The sequence below is a fragment of the Tachysurus vachellii genome, chromosome 12, assembly GCF_030014155.1.
Source record: "Tachysurus vachellii isolate PV-2020 chromosome 12, HZAU_Pvac_v1, whole genome shotgun sequence".
NCBI lineage: Eukaryota > Metazoa > Chordata > Actinopteri > Siluriformes > Bagridae > Tachysurus > Tachysurus vachellii.
The window spans coordinates 22,450,462-22,470,553 of NC_083471.1; the positions used below are offsets into that span (position 1 = coordinate 22,450,462).

The window sequence follows — 20,092 nt, forward strand, 5'->3', positions numbered from 1 at the left end:
AACTGTTTATTACATTGCATTGAATATGTAAATATCTTGTCATAATGTCATCAATTCAATGACCAGCATATAAATTAACATATCTTGAACATTATGATCTTTGAACATATCTATATATTTAAAAAAATGGACCTGAATAAAAACACATCAGACAAACAACAGCACCAAAATAAATTTAACATGTTCTGAAAAATTGCTTGCTGCGTACAAGTGTTCACGTCTGAAATAATTCATATTCGTAAACCCGATATTTTCACCCCCTTATTTGTGTGCTGTGACACTACAATGCAACAGTCACACAATTAGTGTCATATATTTGTTTCATTTGGATGCCAGCCTCCCATCCTACATCTTAAACTTCAGCTAAGATCACAGTGCGTTTGGTCGTAAGTTGCGTCAACCTGGAATAAGAGTGCATCTTTGAGCAAACCAGGTGAATGTACAGTATCAATAGCTAGACAAGAAACCTGGATGATGACATGTAGTAAAACATGAGCATGATATAAATAAGAAGCGCTGATTTAAAAGAAAGAGCATTGTAAACACCGTACAACAAAAACAAAACAGTTCATTTCAACAACGTGTGCAGCAAAGTATCAGTGCCACTAGGCAAGCTTGGTAAACTAAAAGGTAAAAGAAAGTGTAAAGTGTCAGCTGGTTCATTTTTCTCATTGTTAGGAAAACAACAACGTCCAGTATGGCTAGAGCTTGAAGAAATGCTTCTCTCATTTGCTTGCAAATGCGGCTGTGTTTAGCGAGGGACCAATTAACACCAGCTCAGCAGTCAGCAGTCTGTAGGGAAGGTATGTGTGAGTGTGTGTGTGCGTGTCTTCTGGAGGTCTCTAGCTGAAACACACAGGTCCTACAGTAAATCCAAAGTCTTCTGCAAGATCACTATGGCCAAACAATGCCAAGTCTCTGATAGGCAAAAGCTCCAGGTCTTCGGTTTCAAACTGGAACACGGACTCTTGAGCTCTTGAATTCAACTCCTCTATTGCCTGCAATTAAAAGTTTATGATTAATGAGCAATATCAAGGCAGGAGGTCAAGTATATTGACTGGAATCATGCGAAAAGAAGCATACCACGCAATCTCTGAACGTCCCCAAGAAACTCTGCCTCCGAGAATCAGCAAGAAATTTGATTTCTCTCTCACTTGATCCCTGCCTGCTCCCTTGCCCGCAGGAGAAGGTAATGTTCTGTGTAACCTGCTTGCTGTTTAGACGCAGGAACCTCATCTGCACCACGCTGGTTTCAGTATACTCAAACTTCAGAAACAGAGAATAAAAGAGATCAAAACATAAAAAAAAACAAGTCTGGAAAAGGTAATAGATCCCCTGAGCTTTGTGTGCAGCAAACCTGAAAGCCTTGTTCTGTCCTGCTCAGCCAAGTGAAAGAATCCTCCTGTGAGTCTTTTAGCCAGGCTTTCACTGGGACCTGCAGCACATGGATACGTATTAGTTTCCTAAATACACGAGGTGTTAAAAAAAAGTCATAGCAACCTTTTAGGACTAGAAATAAGACCTGAGAGAGAGGAATGAGCTGTAAGCTTTACCTGTGACTGGAGTGGAGAAAGACACGTCTGACCTCCTAAAGTAAAGCTGCAGTAGACTAGAAGAGCATCAGCAGGATTGCCTTGGTTTGGATCGATATAATACATTCCTGTACCAAACACACCATTATACAATGTTTATCAAATGCTGAAAATTCATTTTGAATGACAGAAGCCCATTAAAATAATTATAACTTATTAGAAATGCAGCAAAGTTAAGGCATTGTTACTTTTTTGCTCCAGCGTAGTCCAAATGAATTATTCCTCATACCACAACAATTACTAAATTAATTATTACTTTCTTTTTTCTTTAAAAAAAAAATATCCATTTATAGTTATATTTGAATTTACATTTAGATTTATCTTTTTATAAACAACAAAGTTCTGCATCCCGGAGAAATCTGTTGCAGGTTTATCCCTGTTACCAAGCTCTAAAAACTAGCACTGGAGACTCCTTACATACATGCTAAAAAATGTCTCATTGATTCTCCAGATCTAAAACTATATATATATATATATATAGGCATAGAGTATAAGTATAGTTAAATCATGTGCCACATCCATCATACAAGTCCCGGTGTGATAGAGGTTACCATAGAAACTATAATTACTATAATTAGAAGGAGTACATTAGTATGGATAACTTAGAGCTATACATCTTATGTCCATTCTCTCTATAAGCTCAGAAAACGTGGTCAAGCTAAGTTTACCCTATCTGTATGAAAGGCTTTTTAGGATGTGTGGTTCTGTTCTTGGGTCACAACTTCATGAAAAAGGAAAAAAATATAAGCAAGTGTCTGGAATGTCATCGGAACACTGAATGCTGAGTTACTGAATAGTCAAATAGTATGGTCTAGGAATATATAAAAGTGTCTGGTATGTGATTTGAGCCCATTTGTGAAGTAATACAAGCTGGAACGAGTACCAGTTATACCATTGGTGTAGTTCGGGTGGCATATCATCAACTCCAAGCAGGTGGTACCCGGGCGCTCTTTAGTGCCATCAGGTGGATCTATGAAGAGCCGCAGGTCTTGCTGTAAAGAGTTGAGTAGTGTTCTGATAAGGGGGTAGTTGGGACTGTCTGATTGGTACATAAGGTCCTGATTTGGGTGAAAAAATAAACCATGCATATTAGTAACACAGAGGCAGGGATGGTGTATGATCATGATGGCTGAGCCTTGAAATGTGATCCTGTCTGTGGAACTTGCCTTTAGCTCAGCCATTGTGAGTTTCAGAGATAATCCAGGGGGTCCAGGAGGACCGGGTGGTCCCTGCAGGAAGCATCAATACATTAAATACTATAAATCTCAGTCAATTTCTGGATTAGCCCTTAATATAGGATTAGAAATATTCCACTCACAGGTAGCCCTGTATTTCCTGCACGTCCAGGAAGACCAGGAAACCCCTTTAAACCCTGCAAACAGAACAGATTTGTATTTCTGCCATACAAATGACAGTACACAATGCATACATGCATTTCTCAACTCAAACATGCTTTCAAACCTTACCTTTTCTCCAAACAGGCCCTGTGGATGACAGAAGTGATCAGAATTAACAGTCATATTATGCTGAGAGTAGATCAAGGAGGATCATTTTCCTCTCTAAGAGCTTTGCAGACTTCATTAGCACATCATGAATTGTCCTGTGAGAGCTCTGTGCGAGCTTGAAATACAACTCAAACCAATGCGACTGTACGCTAGATATGTGCATGAGATATTATCAGGATGTAGCTTACATGCATGCCCGGTTGGCCTGGGTTCCCTCTTCTCCCCGGTGGTCCGATATCACCCTAAAAACAAGGCATGTTATGTCTAATCTCTCTACAACTTTGAGATATTATGGTTATTTTGCAGTTGGTGTATTTTAGATGTTATTAAACATGGCACCTGCTCTCCTTTTTGACCGTCTTTGCCCATTTCTCCAACAAACCCCATCTGTCCCTGTAAAACATGTAAAGATTTTAGACACTTGTATTTACCACATTAATCAGGAGACAGGAAATAGAAGAACAGTAAATACCTTTGCTCCATCGCCCCCTGGTGGTCCATGTGGTCCCATTCCTCCCTTTTCTCCCTTCATACAGAAAGCAGAGAAATATTATATAATGATTTGTCGGTATATACATGATTTTTCTGTATTGTATGTAACAATGAGACATTGGGAACTATAAAATAACTTTCTATACATGAACAAATCTAACTAAATCTGAACGATTGTTTATGATTGCCCTGTTTCTGCATCCCAAAACACATATATTGTCTATATTCAAATTAAAATTGTATTTGTCACATACACAATCATACACAGTACGACATGTAGTGAAATGTTTGTGTCCTAAAAATAGCCAATATTAGTTAAAAGAACAAAATAAAAGAATAAAGATAAGGCACATGTGAATAAAATATAAGAATAAATAAATAAAGTAATTAATTATCAAATAGATATCAACTAGATTATTTAAGTTTTTAAAAATATAATAAAATACAATATAAGATATAATGTAAAAATATTAAATATAATTATGGAAAAAAAAACGTATTATGCTACACTATTATGAAGTAAGAACTGAATTTAATACACTAGTTCGCAGTTTGGGGCATATTTGCAGCTTTAATTTTAGCTTTTTTTATCACCTCAGACTTGCTCATTGGGGATAAATACATACGCATTTAAATCTATCTAATATTAATCTTGAATTTTGGATACTATTAATCTTTATATTATTCTTTATATTAAGCTTTTGTTCTATGTTCAGCTTCGGTAAAGCTGCTTTGAGACAAAAAAGGTAAAAAGTGCTGTACAAATAAACTTGAATTGAATTGAATTGAATTGAATTGAATTTTATTGAGGGGGCACGGTGGCTTAGTGGTTAGCACGTTCGCCTCACACCTCCAGGGTCGGGGTTTGATTCCCGCCTCCACCTTGTGTGTGGAGTTTGCATGTTCTCCCCGTGCCTCGGGGGTTTCCTCCGGGTACTCCGGTTTCCTCCCCCCGTCCAAAGACATGCATGGTAGGTTGATTGGCATCTCTGGAAAATTGTCTGTAGTGTGTGATTGTGTGAGTGAATGAGAGTGTGTGTGTGCCCTGTGATGGGTTGGCACTCCGTCCAGGGTGTATCCTGCCTTGATGCCCGATGACGCCTGAGATAGGCACAGGCTCCCCGTGACCCGAGGTAGTTCAGATAAGCGGTAGAAGATGAATGGATGGATGAATGAATGAATGAATTTTATTGAGTAAACACTAACTAATGGGAATTTAGGCTATTTTCAGCTGCATGATTTGTTTTGAACCTGCCTAAGTTCTCACACACCAGTTTCTCCCACACCATGTTTGTTTTATGTGTATATTAAAAAAAACCCTGAAAAGAGTTTTAGGCTGATGGTATCATAAGTCTGTAACCTAATGAACATAATGTATTCATTAATAGAGACTTCACAGCACTTTTGTACGTCACTCTGCTAAATGCCAGAAATGTTCATTCATTTCATTATTGATTTATTTTTCAATTTTTAATTTTTCTACTTATATTCATTCATCTTCTACCGCTTATCCGAACTATCTCGGGTCACGGGGAGCCTGTGCCTATCTCAGGCGTCATTGGGCATCAAGGCAGGATGCACCCTGGACGGAGTGCCAACCCATCGCAGGGCACACACACACACTCTCATTCACTCACGCAATCACACACTACGGACAATTTTTCCAGAGATGCCAATCAACCAGGAAACCCCCGAGGCACGGGGAGAACATGCAAACTCCACACACAAGGCGGAGTTGGGAGTCGAACCCCCAACCCTGGAGGTGTGATACGTGCTAACCACTAAGCCACCGTGCCCCTCTTTTTCTACTTATATTTAATGTGATATTCTGAGTGAATGTTCTTTTTGTTACTAAAATAAATCCTGTTCTACTCTACATTACTTTTCATTTTATAAAACACTCCCTAAAAAGAATCCAGGACCTCAGGTATCCCAACAATGAACTCTTTTCTGTTGCGTTCGGAAAAAGCAATTCCACACCTTGAAGGAGAACACGTAGATAATTGAGGACGAGCTTCTTCCCGCAGGCCACCAGAGATCTCAACCAGGTGAACACCTAGAGCCTGGACCTTTTCTGAACTTTTTCTGGACTTTGCCACAACACCCACTACCTCAGTCAGACTTTTCCATAATTGCACAGTAACCCAATTTGAAGTACATGCACATTTTTGCACTTTAACAATATTCAAACCTTCTATGTTCATATTCATATGCATCACTGCACCATATTCAGATCCAGTCATTGTATTCAGATATTCTAACTTACATACGTATTGCATGCTAACTTACACCATATTTCCCCCCTTTTGCCCTAGATTTCTACTTTACTGTATCTAATTTGTGTTTTATTTTTATTCAATTAACTTATTTTTTTACCTTAGTGTTAATTGGGTATTTTTATATTATGGAGAGTCATAAAAAACATTTCACTACATGTCGTACTGTGTTTGATTTGAATTTGACTCGTATGCTAATGATACACCACTAACTACTGAACTCTAAGTCGACACGATGAGTCAAAATATCCTAGAAAAAAAATGACCATTCCTTTTAAAAGACCCACGAAAATAAATAATTAGTTTTCCAAAGTGAACTACATAACCAATGGGAAATTTTTGTTTGGGCCTCCAACTGCTCAACTGACCACTAAAGTGTAAAGTGTAAACTTCATCCATAGTTAGACAAACAGGAACTGGCCAAAAGATTAACAAACTGGTTCCGTTTTGACAAAATAAATAATGTTAAGGAGCCATTTGGGTACAAAAGACTCTTACTTGTGAGCTGAGTCAAATGATCTGACTCGCTGAAAAGAACCATATTTCCCATTATCCTGAATATGTGAATCAGCTGAATGTTAATGAACACCTGGGGTCTGTTTTATGAATATTACACCTTAAGTATATTTTCACCTTAAATAGAAAGTAATTATTTTGAGTGAATTTCATAAATAATAATACAAAAAAATAAAAAGAAAACATGACAGCGGACCTTGTCCTGCCTTGCCACTGAATCATACCTGTGGTCCTTGTTCACCCTTCTCTCCTTTTTCTCCTTTTACACCTAGTAAACCCTGCAGACCAAAGAACAAGATAGACGACATCGATACAGAAGATACTTGACTGATACACCATCTGTTTTGTACATTCATTCATTCTTTCATTCATTCATTTTCTACCGCTTATCCGAACTACCTCGGGTCACGGGGAGCCTGTGCCTATCTCAGGCGTCATCGGGCATCAAGGCAGGATACACCCTGGACGGAGTGCCAACCCATCGCAGGGCACACACACACTCTCATTCACTCACGCAATCACACACTACGGACAATTTTCCAGAGATGCCGATCAACCTACCATGCATGTCTTTGGACCGGGGGAGGAAACCGGAGTACCCGGAGGAAACCCCCGAGGCACGGGGAGAACATGCAAACTCCACATACACAAGGTGGAGGTGGGAATCGAACCCCCAACCCTGGATGTGTGAGGCGAACGTGCTAACCACTAAGCCACCGTGCCCCCCCCTGTTTTGTACAGTTTAACCAAAATCTATAATCTAACAGTGAGAAGGGTTATTATGCTTTCTGACAAATCTTTAGGTCCTTCAGTCTTCCTGCACTTGAAGTTTACAAATTCTCCTTTATCTGAGATTCAAAAGAGCATCATATATACACCCGTATTTATCAAAAAAGCCCTTCTGTGTATTGGCTAGAATAACAGATCAAGATTCTATGATCAGGATTCAACAATATGAAAAAACAATGTACTGTATGGAGAAAAAAAACCAATGATGCAGCATTCATTGTCCCAAATTTAACACACTTCTACACCCCCCTGCACCCTGGATGGTTTCCTCACCACATGAATAAATAACCAAAGTGCTGAATTTGTGCAATACCACAAGACTTAGGAATCAATTTTGGAATAACAAAGCAGGTTATATCACTCACATATGGACCTGGCCTTCCTGGTGGTCCAGTCCACCCCACAGGCCCCGGGGGACCCTGAAAAATAACAACACAAGAAAATCTATCAGTGAATATTGTTTTATTGAGTCTAAAAAAATCAGATGTCTAATGAGATCCATAATTAGTTATTATATTATATAGATGTAGTCAGGTTTCACCTTCGTTCCTCTGATCCCTCTCGGTCCCTTCTGTCCAGCTTTCCCTCTTTTTCCCTAAGAGAAATTCAATATATTAGTTTAGCTGATTATATCCTTTGATTTAAACCTTATAACAGTGTGGAAATCGTCTAGATTCAATTACTGGACGTCCAGGATTCCCGGTACTTCCAGGCTGTCCATCTCTGCCATCCTTTCCCTAAAAAAACACATAAGAGCTTCTAGTCAGTAAACAAAAGCTGGTTTCGATTCATCACTGGATGTTTGTAGAAGGGCTTTGTTGTTTATATTTATTTATATATTTATTTATATTACATTACAGCAGTGTTACTCATTGCGCGGCTCGCATGGCAATATGCGGCTCGCATGGCAGTAAATAATACGATGATATGATCATGTGGTTAAAATTTATTTTTCATTTAAATAACATTAAAAACAATCAGGGAAGCATAGAAAAACGAATGTGCTCTATTACAAATAATAATATATATTTATATATATTATTTGACTCGTCACTGACTCACTGCGTTCTGCGCAATAGCCAGTTTTTGGCGGCCTGCCAGAAGCTAGTTTGTGTTTCATGCTAGTTAACAACTTGTGTTTACTGTACACACGGACTAAAAAATGGATCGATTTCTTATCAAACAATCACAAAATAAACAGCAACAAAGCAATGTGACAGTGACAAAAGAGGTAACTGATGGGGAACATGCATCATCCGCAACTCGAGCAATTATTGTATTGCAATATTGTACATTGTGTTTAAGCAGATGAGCTATTTAAGACTGAATAACTTGGAATACTTTGCGGTGAAAGTGGCTCTCCTATTGACTTTGTCCGATCAGTGTGGCTCACATGAAAAAAATAGTGAAGACCACTGCATTACAGCATTTAGCAGACACAACTTCATTTTTACACAACCGAGCAATTGAGGGTTAAGAGCCTTGCTCAAGGATTCAAACTCAAAACCTTATGATTGGTAGACCAACACCTTAACCGCTAGGCTACTACTTCCCCTTAAGGTATATGCCCATGGGGTACCACATACCTCATTGTTGTCTCTATCAGTGGATACTTGATACAGCTTAACAGCTAGGTCACAGATTTACAAGAAATTTTTTAGGTGTTTTTTTAAGTGTTAGAGGTCTTTAGATGGCGTTTAAAGACTGACAGTGACTCGGTCATTTGGACATTTAGTAAAAGTTCATTTCACCACCAAGGTGCCAAAACAGAGAGAAATCTTGATGCGTTCCTTACTTGCACCTTGATTAAAAAAAGGGAAATAATTCTATTGTAGAATAAAAAGTGTCCTGACCTTCTGACCTTTCTGTCCATCCCTTCCATCAAGCCCAGGTATGCCCTTTGGACCCTGAAAAAACAAAGTGAGGAAAGCATATAGTTAGTAATGTGGTGAGATCTTGAATAATCTTGAATGTACATTTTAGAGCCCTCTAGCGGTAAGCCGTCTCTTAAACCAACCCCGTGCTGTTTGCTTTGGCTAGGGGAAAGGAGCTCATTTCTGGGCCAGAAAAAACCCTGAAATGAAGAAACTAGTTAGATCAGTTGCATGGCAGTAGTTTCTTTGAAATGAGGTGCTTGTAAAGGTACAGAAACACTTTTAATCATTTTAAATTAAATTAAGTACTTATTTTATCGGTAGTGAAAGTGAAGTACCCACATTTTCCAAAGAAACAGGAAGTTTCAGACAAAAAACCCACACTGGAACATGTTATACACTGAAGAATATGCCATCTTATCCATCTTAGCAAGCTAAAATATCTTGAATCTATTCATTTGATCTATTATTTCTGATTAAAGATCACAATAAACAATATATAAGATTGATAAATATATTTTGAGGCATGTGTTAGAATCATTTAATAAGACATAGTAGATAAAGTTGATTAGATTTGAGATATTATTCCTTGCTCATTTTTTTCAAATGACGTTGACAGATGATTTGATAAAACAGTAGGGATTCAGGATTTATCTGCTATGATATCAGTTATAATAATTACTAGTACACTTAAAGGACTGAAACACTAACCTGTGGTCCTGGAGGTCCAACAGACCCCTGATCTCCCATTTTCCCTTGAAGCCCCTGCACACACAAGCAAATATAATTGGTAGATGGTGAGAGATTGACAAGCCTGCATGTGTATTTATGGACATAATGTATAATATGGATATTTAAACAAAAAATAAAACTTCTATCCAGCTGTACCTCTAATCCTGGAAGTCCAGGAGGCCCTCTGATACCAGGAAAGCCATCTGGACCCTAGATGGGCCGTAAAATAATGGAATTAGGTGTGATGAGTACAAATTAAAGCAGATTAATAGCCTATTTTAGAAAGAGATAGAGAGAGAGAGAGAGAGAGAGAGAGAGAGAGAGAGAGAGAGAGAGAGAGAGAGAGAGACTGACCGCTTCTCCTGGAGATCCAGGTCTGCCTGGGTCACCTTTTGAACCTTCAGTTCCTGGTAAACCTTTAGGTCCTATCAAGCCTTCAGAGCCTCTGAGACCAGGAGCACCCTGAAACAGGGGTTATTATCAGATGATTCAGTATGAGAGAGAGAGAGAGAGAGAGAGAGAGAGAGAGAGAGAGAGAGAGAGAGATAGACAGAAGATATATATAACAATATACCAACCTCTGGTCCAGGTTTTCCCTTCTCTCCCTTTAGTCCTCTTTGTCCACTTGCCCCCTGTCACAGAAGCCAAATATATTTTTATTTTTTTTAATTTATGTGTTACACAGTAAAAACAATCAAAAAACATTTACACTTTAACGGCATTCGGCAGGCGCCCTTATCCAGAGCGACTTACATTTTTATCTCATTTTATACAACTGAGCAATTGAGGGTTGGGGGCCAAGGTGACAACTTGTTGGACCTGGAAACTGAGCTCACAACCTTCCAATTGATAGTCCAGCACCTTAGCCACTAAGCTACCACATCCCCCACCCTGTCCCCGACCCTGTCCCCCAACCCTCACTACATTTACATTACATTTACATTTACGGCATTTAGCAGACACCCTTATCCAGAGTGACTTACAACTGAGCAACTGAGGGTTAAGGGCCTTGCTCAGGGGCCCAGCAGTGGCAGCTTGGTGGACCTGGGGTTCGAACCCATGACCTTCCAATCAGTAGCCCAGCACCTTAACCGCTGAGCTACCACAACCCATCACTAGGACACCACATCCCCACACTAGGCTACATCACCCCCCCAATATATATGCATAAACAGACCCTAAGCAAGGCCACAACCTTGATTTAAAAACTATAAAACATGAAGGTTACCTGCTTTCCAGTTTCTCCCTGAGCTCCTGTCAAACCATTAATGCCAGGATCACCCTGTAAAATAACATAATAAAAAAAAGAAACATACAGGATTATATATTTACCTTGTCGTATTTAAGCTCTATATCTTGTTTACAGATGAGAATAGTGAAAATAATTAGACACCTTTGGCCCTGGTTGGCCATCTTGTCCTGGAGATCCTCTGAATCCTATCAAGCCCTGTGAATAAACACCCACATGATTAACGACATTATTTAATCGCAATACAAACCAAAGTATCAAATTTTATATGAAATAATAGGCAGGAAAACCACAGAATATTATTTTATGACTGTTCCTGAAAACATGGAATAAGAAGAAAACAGTGGTTCGTGCTGTTATGTTGTTTGGGGCATTTATTTCTGCATGATTTTGATCCACTTGTCTAAAGAACTACTAACCCTTTATCCTATACAGAAACATTCCTGTCCTGATGAGAGTGGTCTTCAAGCATGACTCTAGAGCACAAAGTAACATATAGAAACATATCTTTTGCTTTATAATAGTACTGACATTTGGCTATTTTTATTCAGTTCGTTTCTGTTCGTTTCTATGGCCCCTGTTTCCATCCATGGGGTCTCTGTGGACATGGTGATAGCTTACAAACACCCGGGAGTTCACATTAACAATAAACTCGACTGGACTAAGAACTCTGAAGCTGTCTACAAGAAGGGTGTCTAATTTCTGGACACAGGAAATCCTTTCTACCTGTCCATCAGACTTTATAATCCCTCTGTGCAACAACATATCTCACTGTGCAACAAAACACCTTTACTGGTATAGTTATTTAAATCCTATCCTTTGTATATATTATCTTGTGTATATAAGTCTCTATTTTTTTGGATTTTGGTGACTTGGAGCAGTGGTAACAAACCCAATTTCCTCCTGGGGATTAATAAAGTATTCCTATTCTGATTCTGTGCCCATTCACATAATATAAAATGAAAGCAAAACAGGTGGATTAAAACTCCACTTCTGCCTTAGTATACCTCTAATCCTAATAATCCTGCTGGTCCAGTTTTCCCCATCAGTCCACTTTGACCCTGAAACACGTCAGAACAAAGAATTTTAAAATCACAAGAGGCCAAAAAAGAAATAAATCACAAGGCCACATGAAGGTAAGAACTCACACGAAATCCAGCATAGCCTTTATCACCCTTTCGACCTCTTTCTCCTTTGATCCCAAAGTATCCCGGAGGCCCTGCATCCCCTGAGATCCCCCGTAGTCCAGGGTCACCCTGAAAATGTGTAAAAAATAAAGTAAAATAGATAAATGACTTTGTCTACACAATTATTAGATTACACAATCATTTGTATATATAAAAAAAAAGAAAAAAAGAAAAGTGTACAGCGTACCTTCTGTCCTTTAGGGCCTGGATCTCCAATACTGCCCACAAGTCCTGCAGCCCCCTATAATTAAAAAAAGAAAAAGAAATATTCACCTTTTGCACTAAGTCACCCTAATGTACATCTTTGTATAGAAATCATTTTGGAATTAATGGAGGTTATGGATATGGACCTCGTTGCCACTCTGTCCTTTCTCTCCCTGCATCCCTTGAGGCCCTTGTTGCCCCGGACCTCCAGGAATTCCCAGTGGTCCAGGCTTCCCAACAGACCCAGCTGAGCCCTATAATCCAAATTCAAGTAAAGAACAAACAACAAAAAAAATTATTGTGTAAAAACACCCAAAGGTCTCAAAGTGAAAAAAGTTAATAAGAAAGTGAAATCTCATGTACATTATTATATGAGAATAATGCAGAATGGGTGCAGAGGAGGTTATGGCCTGGTGTTATGCTGTGCAGCGATAAACTTTAACCTTCACAACTGAGTTTGTTTCCTTTTAAAAGTTTAAGTTGATTTTTTTTGCATAGCTACGTATGTATATTATTTTAGAAGAGCAATATTTTACGACCTTATCCATTTTTTTATTTCTATATTTTATTTTATTTTTTTATTTAAACTCTATATAAATAAGTATAAATATAAATGGAAAATAAAATAAAAAATATCTATTTAAAATATAAATAAAATATAAATATATAGAAATAATAAATGAATAAATGCACTGTATAATAAGTATATAATATACTATAAATCAGCACTTCTTAAAGTGCTTCTCAAAGGGATTTCAATCCAGATCTGTCTCCGTTTCATATTTCAAGAGCACTAATTGTGTGTAAGGGATGTGTTTTGGGACTAATTGTGTGTAAGTGTGGATTTCCTACTTTGATAAAGGTATGTTTAACTTGTAAATCATTTGTTTGGATTTTTTATTTTTTTGGAGATAGTCTGAAATAAATTAGTTTCCAGGAAAAGAAAAGTTGACAATGTTTTTAAAGATGATTGGACAGAGTGGAATGAGAGTGTGTGTGTGTGCCCTGCGATGGGTTGGCACTCCATCCAGGGTGTATCCTGCCTTGATGCCCGATGACGCCTGAGATAGGCACAGGCTCCCCGTGACCCGAGGTAGTTCGGATAAGCGGTAGAAGATGAGTGAGTGAGAGTGAGTGAGTGGACAGAGTGGAACGTGTTCATTTTGCCCCAATAAAGCACAAAGCCGTTCTGTTTGGAGTTATGAAGAGTGGAAATGTCAAACGCCACTATATAACAAAACTCAGACAATTAAGAGATAAGTTAAGATAAGAGCTACAGGAGCATTTTTCTGAGTGGCCTGGGTACTGGGCAAAAACTAGGAGTGTGTAGTAGAGATAGCAGGGGCTTTGTTTGAGGGAAAGAAGAGACAGGAGATGTCAGAGAAAGTGAAGAAAATTCCACTATCTCTCGGCTGGCCTGGGAACGCCTCGGTATTCCCCCGGAGGAGCTGGAGGAAGTGTCTGGGGAGAGGGAAGTCTGGGTGCCCCTGCTCAGACTGCTGCCCCCGCGACCCGGCCCCGGATAAGCGGTAGAAGATGGATGGATGGATGGATGGATGGATGGATGGATGGATGGATGGATGGATAGTGACACTTCAACCAGGAGGACAGAGATACTTGCCTATGACTTAGTTAAGCAGATGACTAACTGATGATATCAAAGCTGCTCCCTTCCTTGCTCTGTATTTTGCACCATGTTACTTTTGGCCTACCTCTTGTTGTGTTTTGTTCATAAAAAAAATGCTGAAATGTAAATGAATTCTTTTGCGCTTGTTATTAACATTTTTTTATTAACGTATTATTTACACTTGAACAGTCAGTTAACAAACAGTTGCGTCTAAACAGCTGCAAAATCTGACAATAATTTTAAGTACAGGTGAACTGTCTTGAATATAGTCCGATTGATCTAGTATCTAAATTCAAGTAATGAATACAAATAAATAAAGTGTAAAAAGTGAACAAAAGAAGGTAATATTTTCACAGTAATATAAAGTGTAGATGATTCATGAAGCTGCACTGAAAGCACGTATGTTAAGTGTTGATTTCTCAAGCTCACTCACATGTTCTCCTTTTCTCCCTGATGCCCCTTCTAACCCCCGAGGACCAGGAAATCCCTGCAGAGACACAAACACACACTTTATTAAAGATTTAACATCCACCGAACCGTCTACTTCTAATAATATAAAGATAGACGGCAATAAGATGAAAGACGTGAAGGAGATGTGAACCGTTCCACTGAACTTACTACAGCACACAATATTACAACATACTTATAATCTAAGAAAATACTAAGTGTATTATTTGGAGGAGCTTCAATGCATTACAAGAATGTATCTCATACCATAAGACCTACAGTAATCTGCTGACTAGAAGGAACTGAACCAACCTGCTTTCCAGTGAGACCAGTAGATCCAGAGTCACCTGGAGGTCCTGGAACTCCCTTTAGAAGAAAAATCAGAATTAATGTTCACATTTTTTAACGTCTGTGTGTGTGTGTGTTTATAATTCACTGGAATAATTAAGTTGTATAATCACAAAAGTTTCAGAATAACGGAATAACCAAGAAATAAAACCCATGGTTTGATTTTATAGGAGAAATCATATTAATGCCATTAACAATAATAAGTCCTTTACTGTTATTACTCTGAAGTTGATTATTTTCCTCTTACAGAATGTCACAGAATGGTTCATTCCTCTTATACTACAGTAATGTACAGATGTTAGATTCTGAGATATGATGTCATACAACATGAACAACTTGACCAGTCGGATTGGGAGCAAATCCAGCGAACAATGACAAAGGTATAGACAGTATGTTAATATAATGAAAGCATTATCAGTTGCTATCGTGGACCGCAACAGTACAACAGCCCCATCATTCGTTATTAGTTTTATTTCTATAGCATTTTTTAAAAAGGATCGGACTGGAGTATGTCATTAGCAGGGCTTATACAGTGTATTACAAGTTAAGTTTTACAAACTGGGCTGTAGTACTGGGTTGTAAATCCATCCATCCTACACTCAACTGTTTCCTACACAGGATCTCAAGGAACCTGGAGCCTATCCCAGGGGACTTGGAGCACAATCTGGTGGACACCCTGTACAGGGTACAAGGGCAGAGCACAATACACTCATACACTCACATTACACTCTATGAGCTTAGGGGATGTGGTAGCTTAGTGGTTCTGATGTTGGACTACTGATCGGAATTTTGAGTGTTTGAATCCCAGGTCCACCAAGCTGACACTGCTGGGCCCCTGAACAAGGCCTTTAACCCTCAATTGCTCGCTTGTATAAAATGAGATGAAGTGTAAGTCGCTCTTGATAAAGGCATCAAAAGATAACCAAAGAAAAACGTGTACCTGCTGTCCTTTCTCTCCCGATAGTCCGACTCTCCCAGCAGCTCCTGGTGCTCCCTGACAGTCAGGATAAATAATCAGTGTTACTCATTATGTACAGTGCAGTTCATTACATATTAGGTTGCAGTGGTATGATGAGTAAAATGAGGAGTACCCACTCACTGGCAATCCAAAAGGCCCCGTTTTTCCACTTGGCCCTTGTGGTCCCAGACTGCCAGGAGGACCCGGTTTCCCTGGTGTTCCCAAAGTGCCTGGTGGACCTGCTAAACCCTGAAATTGTACACGAGTGATAGGAAACCAGGGGCATCACCAGCAGTACCACCATGTGGACATGAAATGTAACGTTTAGTATGTTCATCTACTATTAAGTTGTGAGTATGGTGTGTTTTGTGTGTTTGTAGATAAGCAAAAGAATTTATAAAACTCTAAAGGATTGTATAGTATGTATTCAGTTTGATGTGTAATGAATAAATAAGAAATGTCTTCTGTTACAAGAGAACAGTTAACAAACAGTTGGTGTGTGTGTGCGTGCGTGCGTGCGTGCGTGCGTGTGTGTATGTGTGTGCACAAGGAAGCATGACAAAGATATTCTACTTGTACTATATATAATCAGAAGGGATTAGAACGGGGGGAGAAGCCTTTATTATCGCCAACTGAGGAGGTTGGGGTCAGAGTGCAGGGGCAGCGATGATACAGCGGGAGGGATGGGTTGAGGGCCTTGCTCAAGGGCCCATCAGGGGCAGCTTGGCTGGGCCTTGAACCCCGATCCTCCAATTAACAACCCAGAGCCTTAACCAGTTGAGATACCACTGCCAAGCTCTCATTTGAGAGTTAAAAGAGTTGACTCTTTTTTGTGAGCTGAGTCAAATCATATGACTCACTAAAAAGATCCTAAATTCCCATTAGTTAAAATAAAAATAAAAAACCTCAAATACGCTCCCAAACTGCATAATAGTGTATTAAATGCATGCCAATCAGCATCAGTAATAATAATTTATAATACTGCAGCCTCTATATGGACAGTATATAGGGTTTGGGACACAGAAACTGGGCAACCATGATGAATTATTCAGAGGTAGGTAACGTTTTTCATGTAGGGAAAGCTAAACCCATCCTAATGTTAATTAGATTCCTCTAACAACATGCTCTAAAGTATTTTATTTGTCTTATGCCAAAGCCATTTAAAAATGCATATCAAAAATTAAGAAATTGTACGTTTCATCAGGTATTGTCACATTTAGTGTTGTAGAAAACGTATTAGCGCTTGTTATCACTTCTTTCCAACAGCTTTAAAGAGTCATTCTATCATCTCTCATTCTCTCCTTTTTTTCTGTCTAACAACCCAAAAAACAACTTGTCATGGTATTGAGAAACCTGAAAATCACAGCTTTAAGACTGCAAACCACTAACACTGAAGACTCCTTCCAAAAATACAAAATAAAAGTCTTCTCAGTGAGTCTCAACTGTATCCATATTAATAATGTGGTACATTCATAATAACTGTGGTACATTCACCACTTTTTGTAGGTCATTACTTAAGAAACGATGTATGAGGTCAAGTAAATTAATAAAAACCTTTGATTTGACTTGTAGCTCAGAGCGTCTTTGTAAATAATTAAGAAATGTCTTCAGACAAGTCAGAATTAAGAATTCAACAGCACTACTGCATGTACAAGAAAGTTTTTGCAGTAAGAGATACTCACAGGTGGTCCTTGTATTCCAGCTGGTCCTATCTCACCTTGGCGGCCCTGCAAAATATAAGATAATACTTAAGAAGAAGATTCTTTTCTGTAAGATCCTTTATTTTTTTATCTTTAGCACAAGGTTAACACTACACCTGAGGTCCAGGTGGGCCCCTCTCTCCAGTTGTACCAGGAGGGCCCTAAGAATCCAAAGACAGACAGATGCTATAATATCTGATTCATTCATTCATTCATTCATTCATTCATTCATTCATTCATTCATCTTCTACCGCTTATCCAAACTACCTCGGGTCACGGGGAGCCTGTGCCTATCTCAGGCGTCATCGGGCATCAAGGCAGGATACACCCTGGACGGAGTGCCAACCCATCGCAGGGCACACACACACACACACACTCTCATTCACTCACGCACTCACACACTACGGACAATTTTTCCAGAGATGCCAATCAACCTCCATGCATGTCTTTGGACCGGGGGAGGAAACTGAGGCACGGGGAGAACATGCAAACTCCACACACACAAGGTAGAGGCAGGAATCAAACCCCCAACCCTGGAGATGTGAGGCAAACGTGCTAACCACTAAGCCACCGTGACCCCCATAATATCTGATTAAAGAATATAATTTTAGCTCTATCAAAATAGGCGTGAGTTAAACAGTACCTTACGTGTGCACAGGCACAGGCCAAACTTCCTATCAACAACCCACAGCTTTAAATGCTTGAGCCACCACTGCCCCACGGTTAACTACACTCAAAGTTACTGTTAACGAAATCTGGATTTTTTTTGGCCCTGAAATCAGCTCTAACAAAGCAGCTGCACAACTCTTCCTTTTCCGCTTAACCTCACAATTTACGAGCCACACCAGAGGGAAAGGAAATTTTATTGTGGCAAACTAAAGCCTTATCATAATTTTAACTTCAATTGTAATCCATCTCACAGACAGCAGAGAGCTCCTAACATTGCACACTGCTCCTTTAAGGGTCATATAGTATAATAAATAGATGTAGTTCTGCTTACAGGGGGTCCCCTCTGTCCAGGTTTCCCAACAGTTCCTCTTACTCCAGGCTCACCCTAAAAACAATCATTAACTGTGAGCACTTATGCACAATATATCAAACCATAAAAAAAATCCTGAATGTAGTCTAGAATATATGATTTTAATTTAAACAGTATAAAACCTTCTCTCACCCGTTCTCCCATATGGCCAGGCCTTCCTTGTAAGCCTCTCGGCCCTGGATAACCCTAGAAAAACATAATATCATAAATAATATTTAATTACAGACACCAAAATATACAAATTCAGCACATACCAGATATACCAGAGTTATTAAATTCTATTTTATTTTAAAGGTGCAATTTCTAGTTTCTTAAACATGTTTCTAGACTTAATGACATTCATATAATTAAAAAAATATATATTTTTAAAAATGAGATAAATATTGCTAATTTTTTTCTATTCAAGCCTCAATTTTTCTGGCCCAGAAATGAGCTCCTCCCCTAGCTATAACAGAGCTGCATAGTCTATCCAAAATACAAACAGAGTATCATCAAAGGCACAGGCACAGTTAGAGGAAATACAAAGGCTTGTCTACGTTTTTATTGTGCTTGAAATTCATCTCAGGAAATGACAAACTGCTCCTTTAATCGGCTGAATGTGTGGTTTTAAATAGAAGTGTGTAAACAGGTGACACTTCCATAGTCACACAATCAGAAATGAGCAGGTAGTTAACACATTACTGAGCGATGGAACACGTAGCTCAGTGTCAAAGCAGCAATATTTCAACTGACAAGACAAGATTTCACTTACATACATTCCCACAGGCCCCTGAGAACCCTCGGCTCCTGGATTCCCCGATAAACCCTTAGGAACAGGAAGCGTATTCAAACAACAATTTCAAACAGAAAACACTCATTTTGGATTAGAGTAAGACTTAAATGTATGACAGTACATGTTTACCATTATTCCAATGCAGAAAATACAAAACAAAAGTACAAGAGATGAGTATAAAATACAGTGCAGTGTGAAGAATGTATAGAAATCATTCACTCGAGGGAAGAGAACACAAAGTTGCAACAGACATGTGCATCTACTCTACGTACGTAACACCAGATGTGTTAAAGTGATTTCGTCGTGAGTCGAGGAGACACAAAAAGGTGTCATGTAGAGGATCATCTGTAAATAATAATACATCTTGCTAAAAAGGGTTAGTTTACGGTTAGATAGATTTATAGAATAGAATAAAAGTCATTATTTTTGTCACATTACATCACAGTGAAATTCTTTCTTCACATTTGGAGGTTGAGGTTAGAGTACAGGGTCAGCCATGATACAGCACCACTTGAAGAGCAAGGGCCCAACAGTGGCTGCTTGCAGTGCTGGGACTTGAACCCAGATCCTCCCCAGAGGCTTAACCACTTGAGCTACCACCGCACTATAGATAGATAGATAGTTAGATATCCAATTAAAGAATAAAACTTTAGCTCTATCAAAAAAGGCTTCAGTTAACCATATTAACTGTATCCTACATCCAGTTAACATTATGTGTGCACAGGCACATTGGATGGTTGTAGCTTTCTAAAGAGCTGAAGAGCACTTTTTCTACAAGTAAACAC

The 20,092-nt window shown here is 38.9% G+C and overlaps 1 protein-coding gene across 1 annotated transcript in view; it reads right to left on the minus strand.

Moving 5' to 3' along the window:
- Positions 1-106: 106 nt before the first annotated feature.
- si:dkey-61l1.4 (collagen alpha-1(I) chain) overlaps positions 107-20,092 on the minus strand; it is a 64,755-nt gene continuing 44,769 nt past the window's right edge. The window contains exons 34-68 of the mRNA XM_060882610.1: positions 19,287-19,340; positions 18,668-18,721; positions 18,497-18,550; positions 17,613-17,657; positions 17,479-17,523; positions 15,938-16,045; positions 15,779-15,832; positions 14,803-14,856; positions 14,477-14,530; positions 12,563-12,670; positions 12,400-12,453; positions 12,174-12,281; positions 12,033-12,086; positions 11,170-11,223; positions 11,005-11,058; positions 10,355-10,408; positions 10,131-10,238; positions 9,933-9,986; positions 9,756-9,809; positions 9,024-9,077; positions 7,854-7,907; positions 7,712-7,765; positions 7,536-7,589; positions 6,606-6,659; positions 3,570-3,623; positions 3,437-3,490; positions 3,286-3,339; positions 3,059-3,076; positions 2,911-2,964; positions 2,759-2,821; positions 2,485-2,650; positions 1,554-1,660; positions 1,358-1,435; positions 1,084-1,266; positions 107-998 (exon numbers count right to left, since the gene is read on the minus strand). Of these exons, the coding sequence (XP_060738593.1) occupies positions 843-998; positions 1,084-1,266; positions 1,358-1,435; positions 1,554-1,660; positions 2,485-2,650; positions 2,759-2,821; positions 2,911-2,964; positions 3,059-3,076; positions 3,286-3,339; positions 3,437-3,490; positions 3,570-3,623; positions 6,606-6,659; positions 7,536-7,589; positions 7,712-7,765; positions 7,854-7,907; positions 9,024-9,077; positions 9,756-9,809; positions 9,933-9,986; positions 10,131-10,238; positions 10,355-10,408; positions 11,005-11,058; positions 11,170-11,223; positions 12,033-12,086; positions 12,174-12,281; positions 12,400-12,453; positions 12,563-12,670; positions 14,477-14,530; positions 14,803-14,856; positions 15,779-15,832; positions 15,938-16,045; positions 17,479-17,523; positions 17,613-17,657; positions 18,497-18,550; positions 18,668-18,721; positions 19,287-19,340 (2,481 nt within the window). The 3' untranslated portion in view covers positions 107-842. The remainder of the gene's footprint in view (positions 999-1,083; positions 1,267-1,357; positions 1,436-1,553; positions 1,661-2,484; positions 2,651-2,758; positions 2,822-2,910; positions 2,965-3,058; positions 3,077-3,285; positions 3,340-3,436; positions 3,491-3,569; positions 3,624-6,605; positions 6,660-7,535; positions 7,590-7,711; positions 7,766-7,853; positions 7,908-9,023; positions 9,078-9,755; positions 9,810-9,932; positions 9,987-10,130; positions 10,239-10,354; positions 10,409-11,004; positions 11,059-11,169; positions 11,224-12,032; positions 12,087-12,173; positions 12,282-12,399; positions 12,454-12,562; positions 12,671-14,476; positions 14,531-14,802; positions 14,857-15,778; positions 15,833-15,937; positions 16,046-17,478; positions 17,524-17,612; positions 17,658-18,496; positions 18,551-18,667; positions 18,722-19,286; positions 19,341-20,092) is intronic.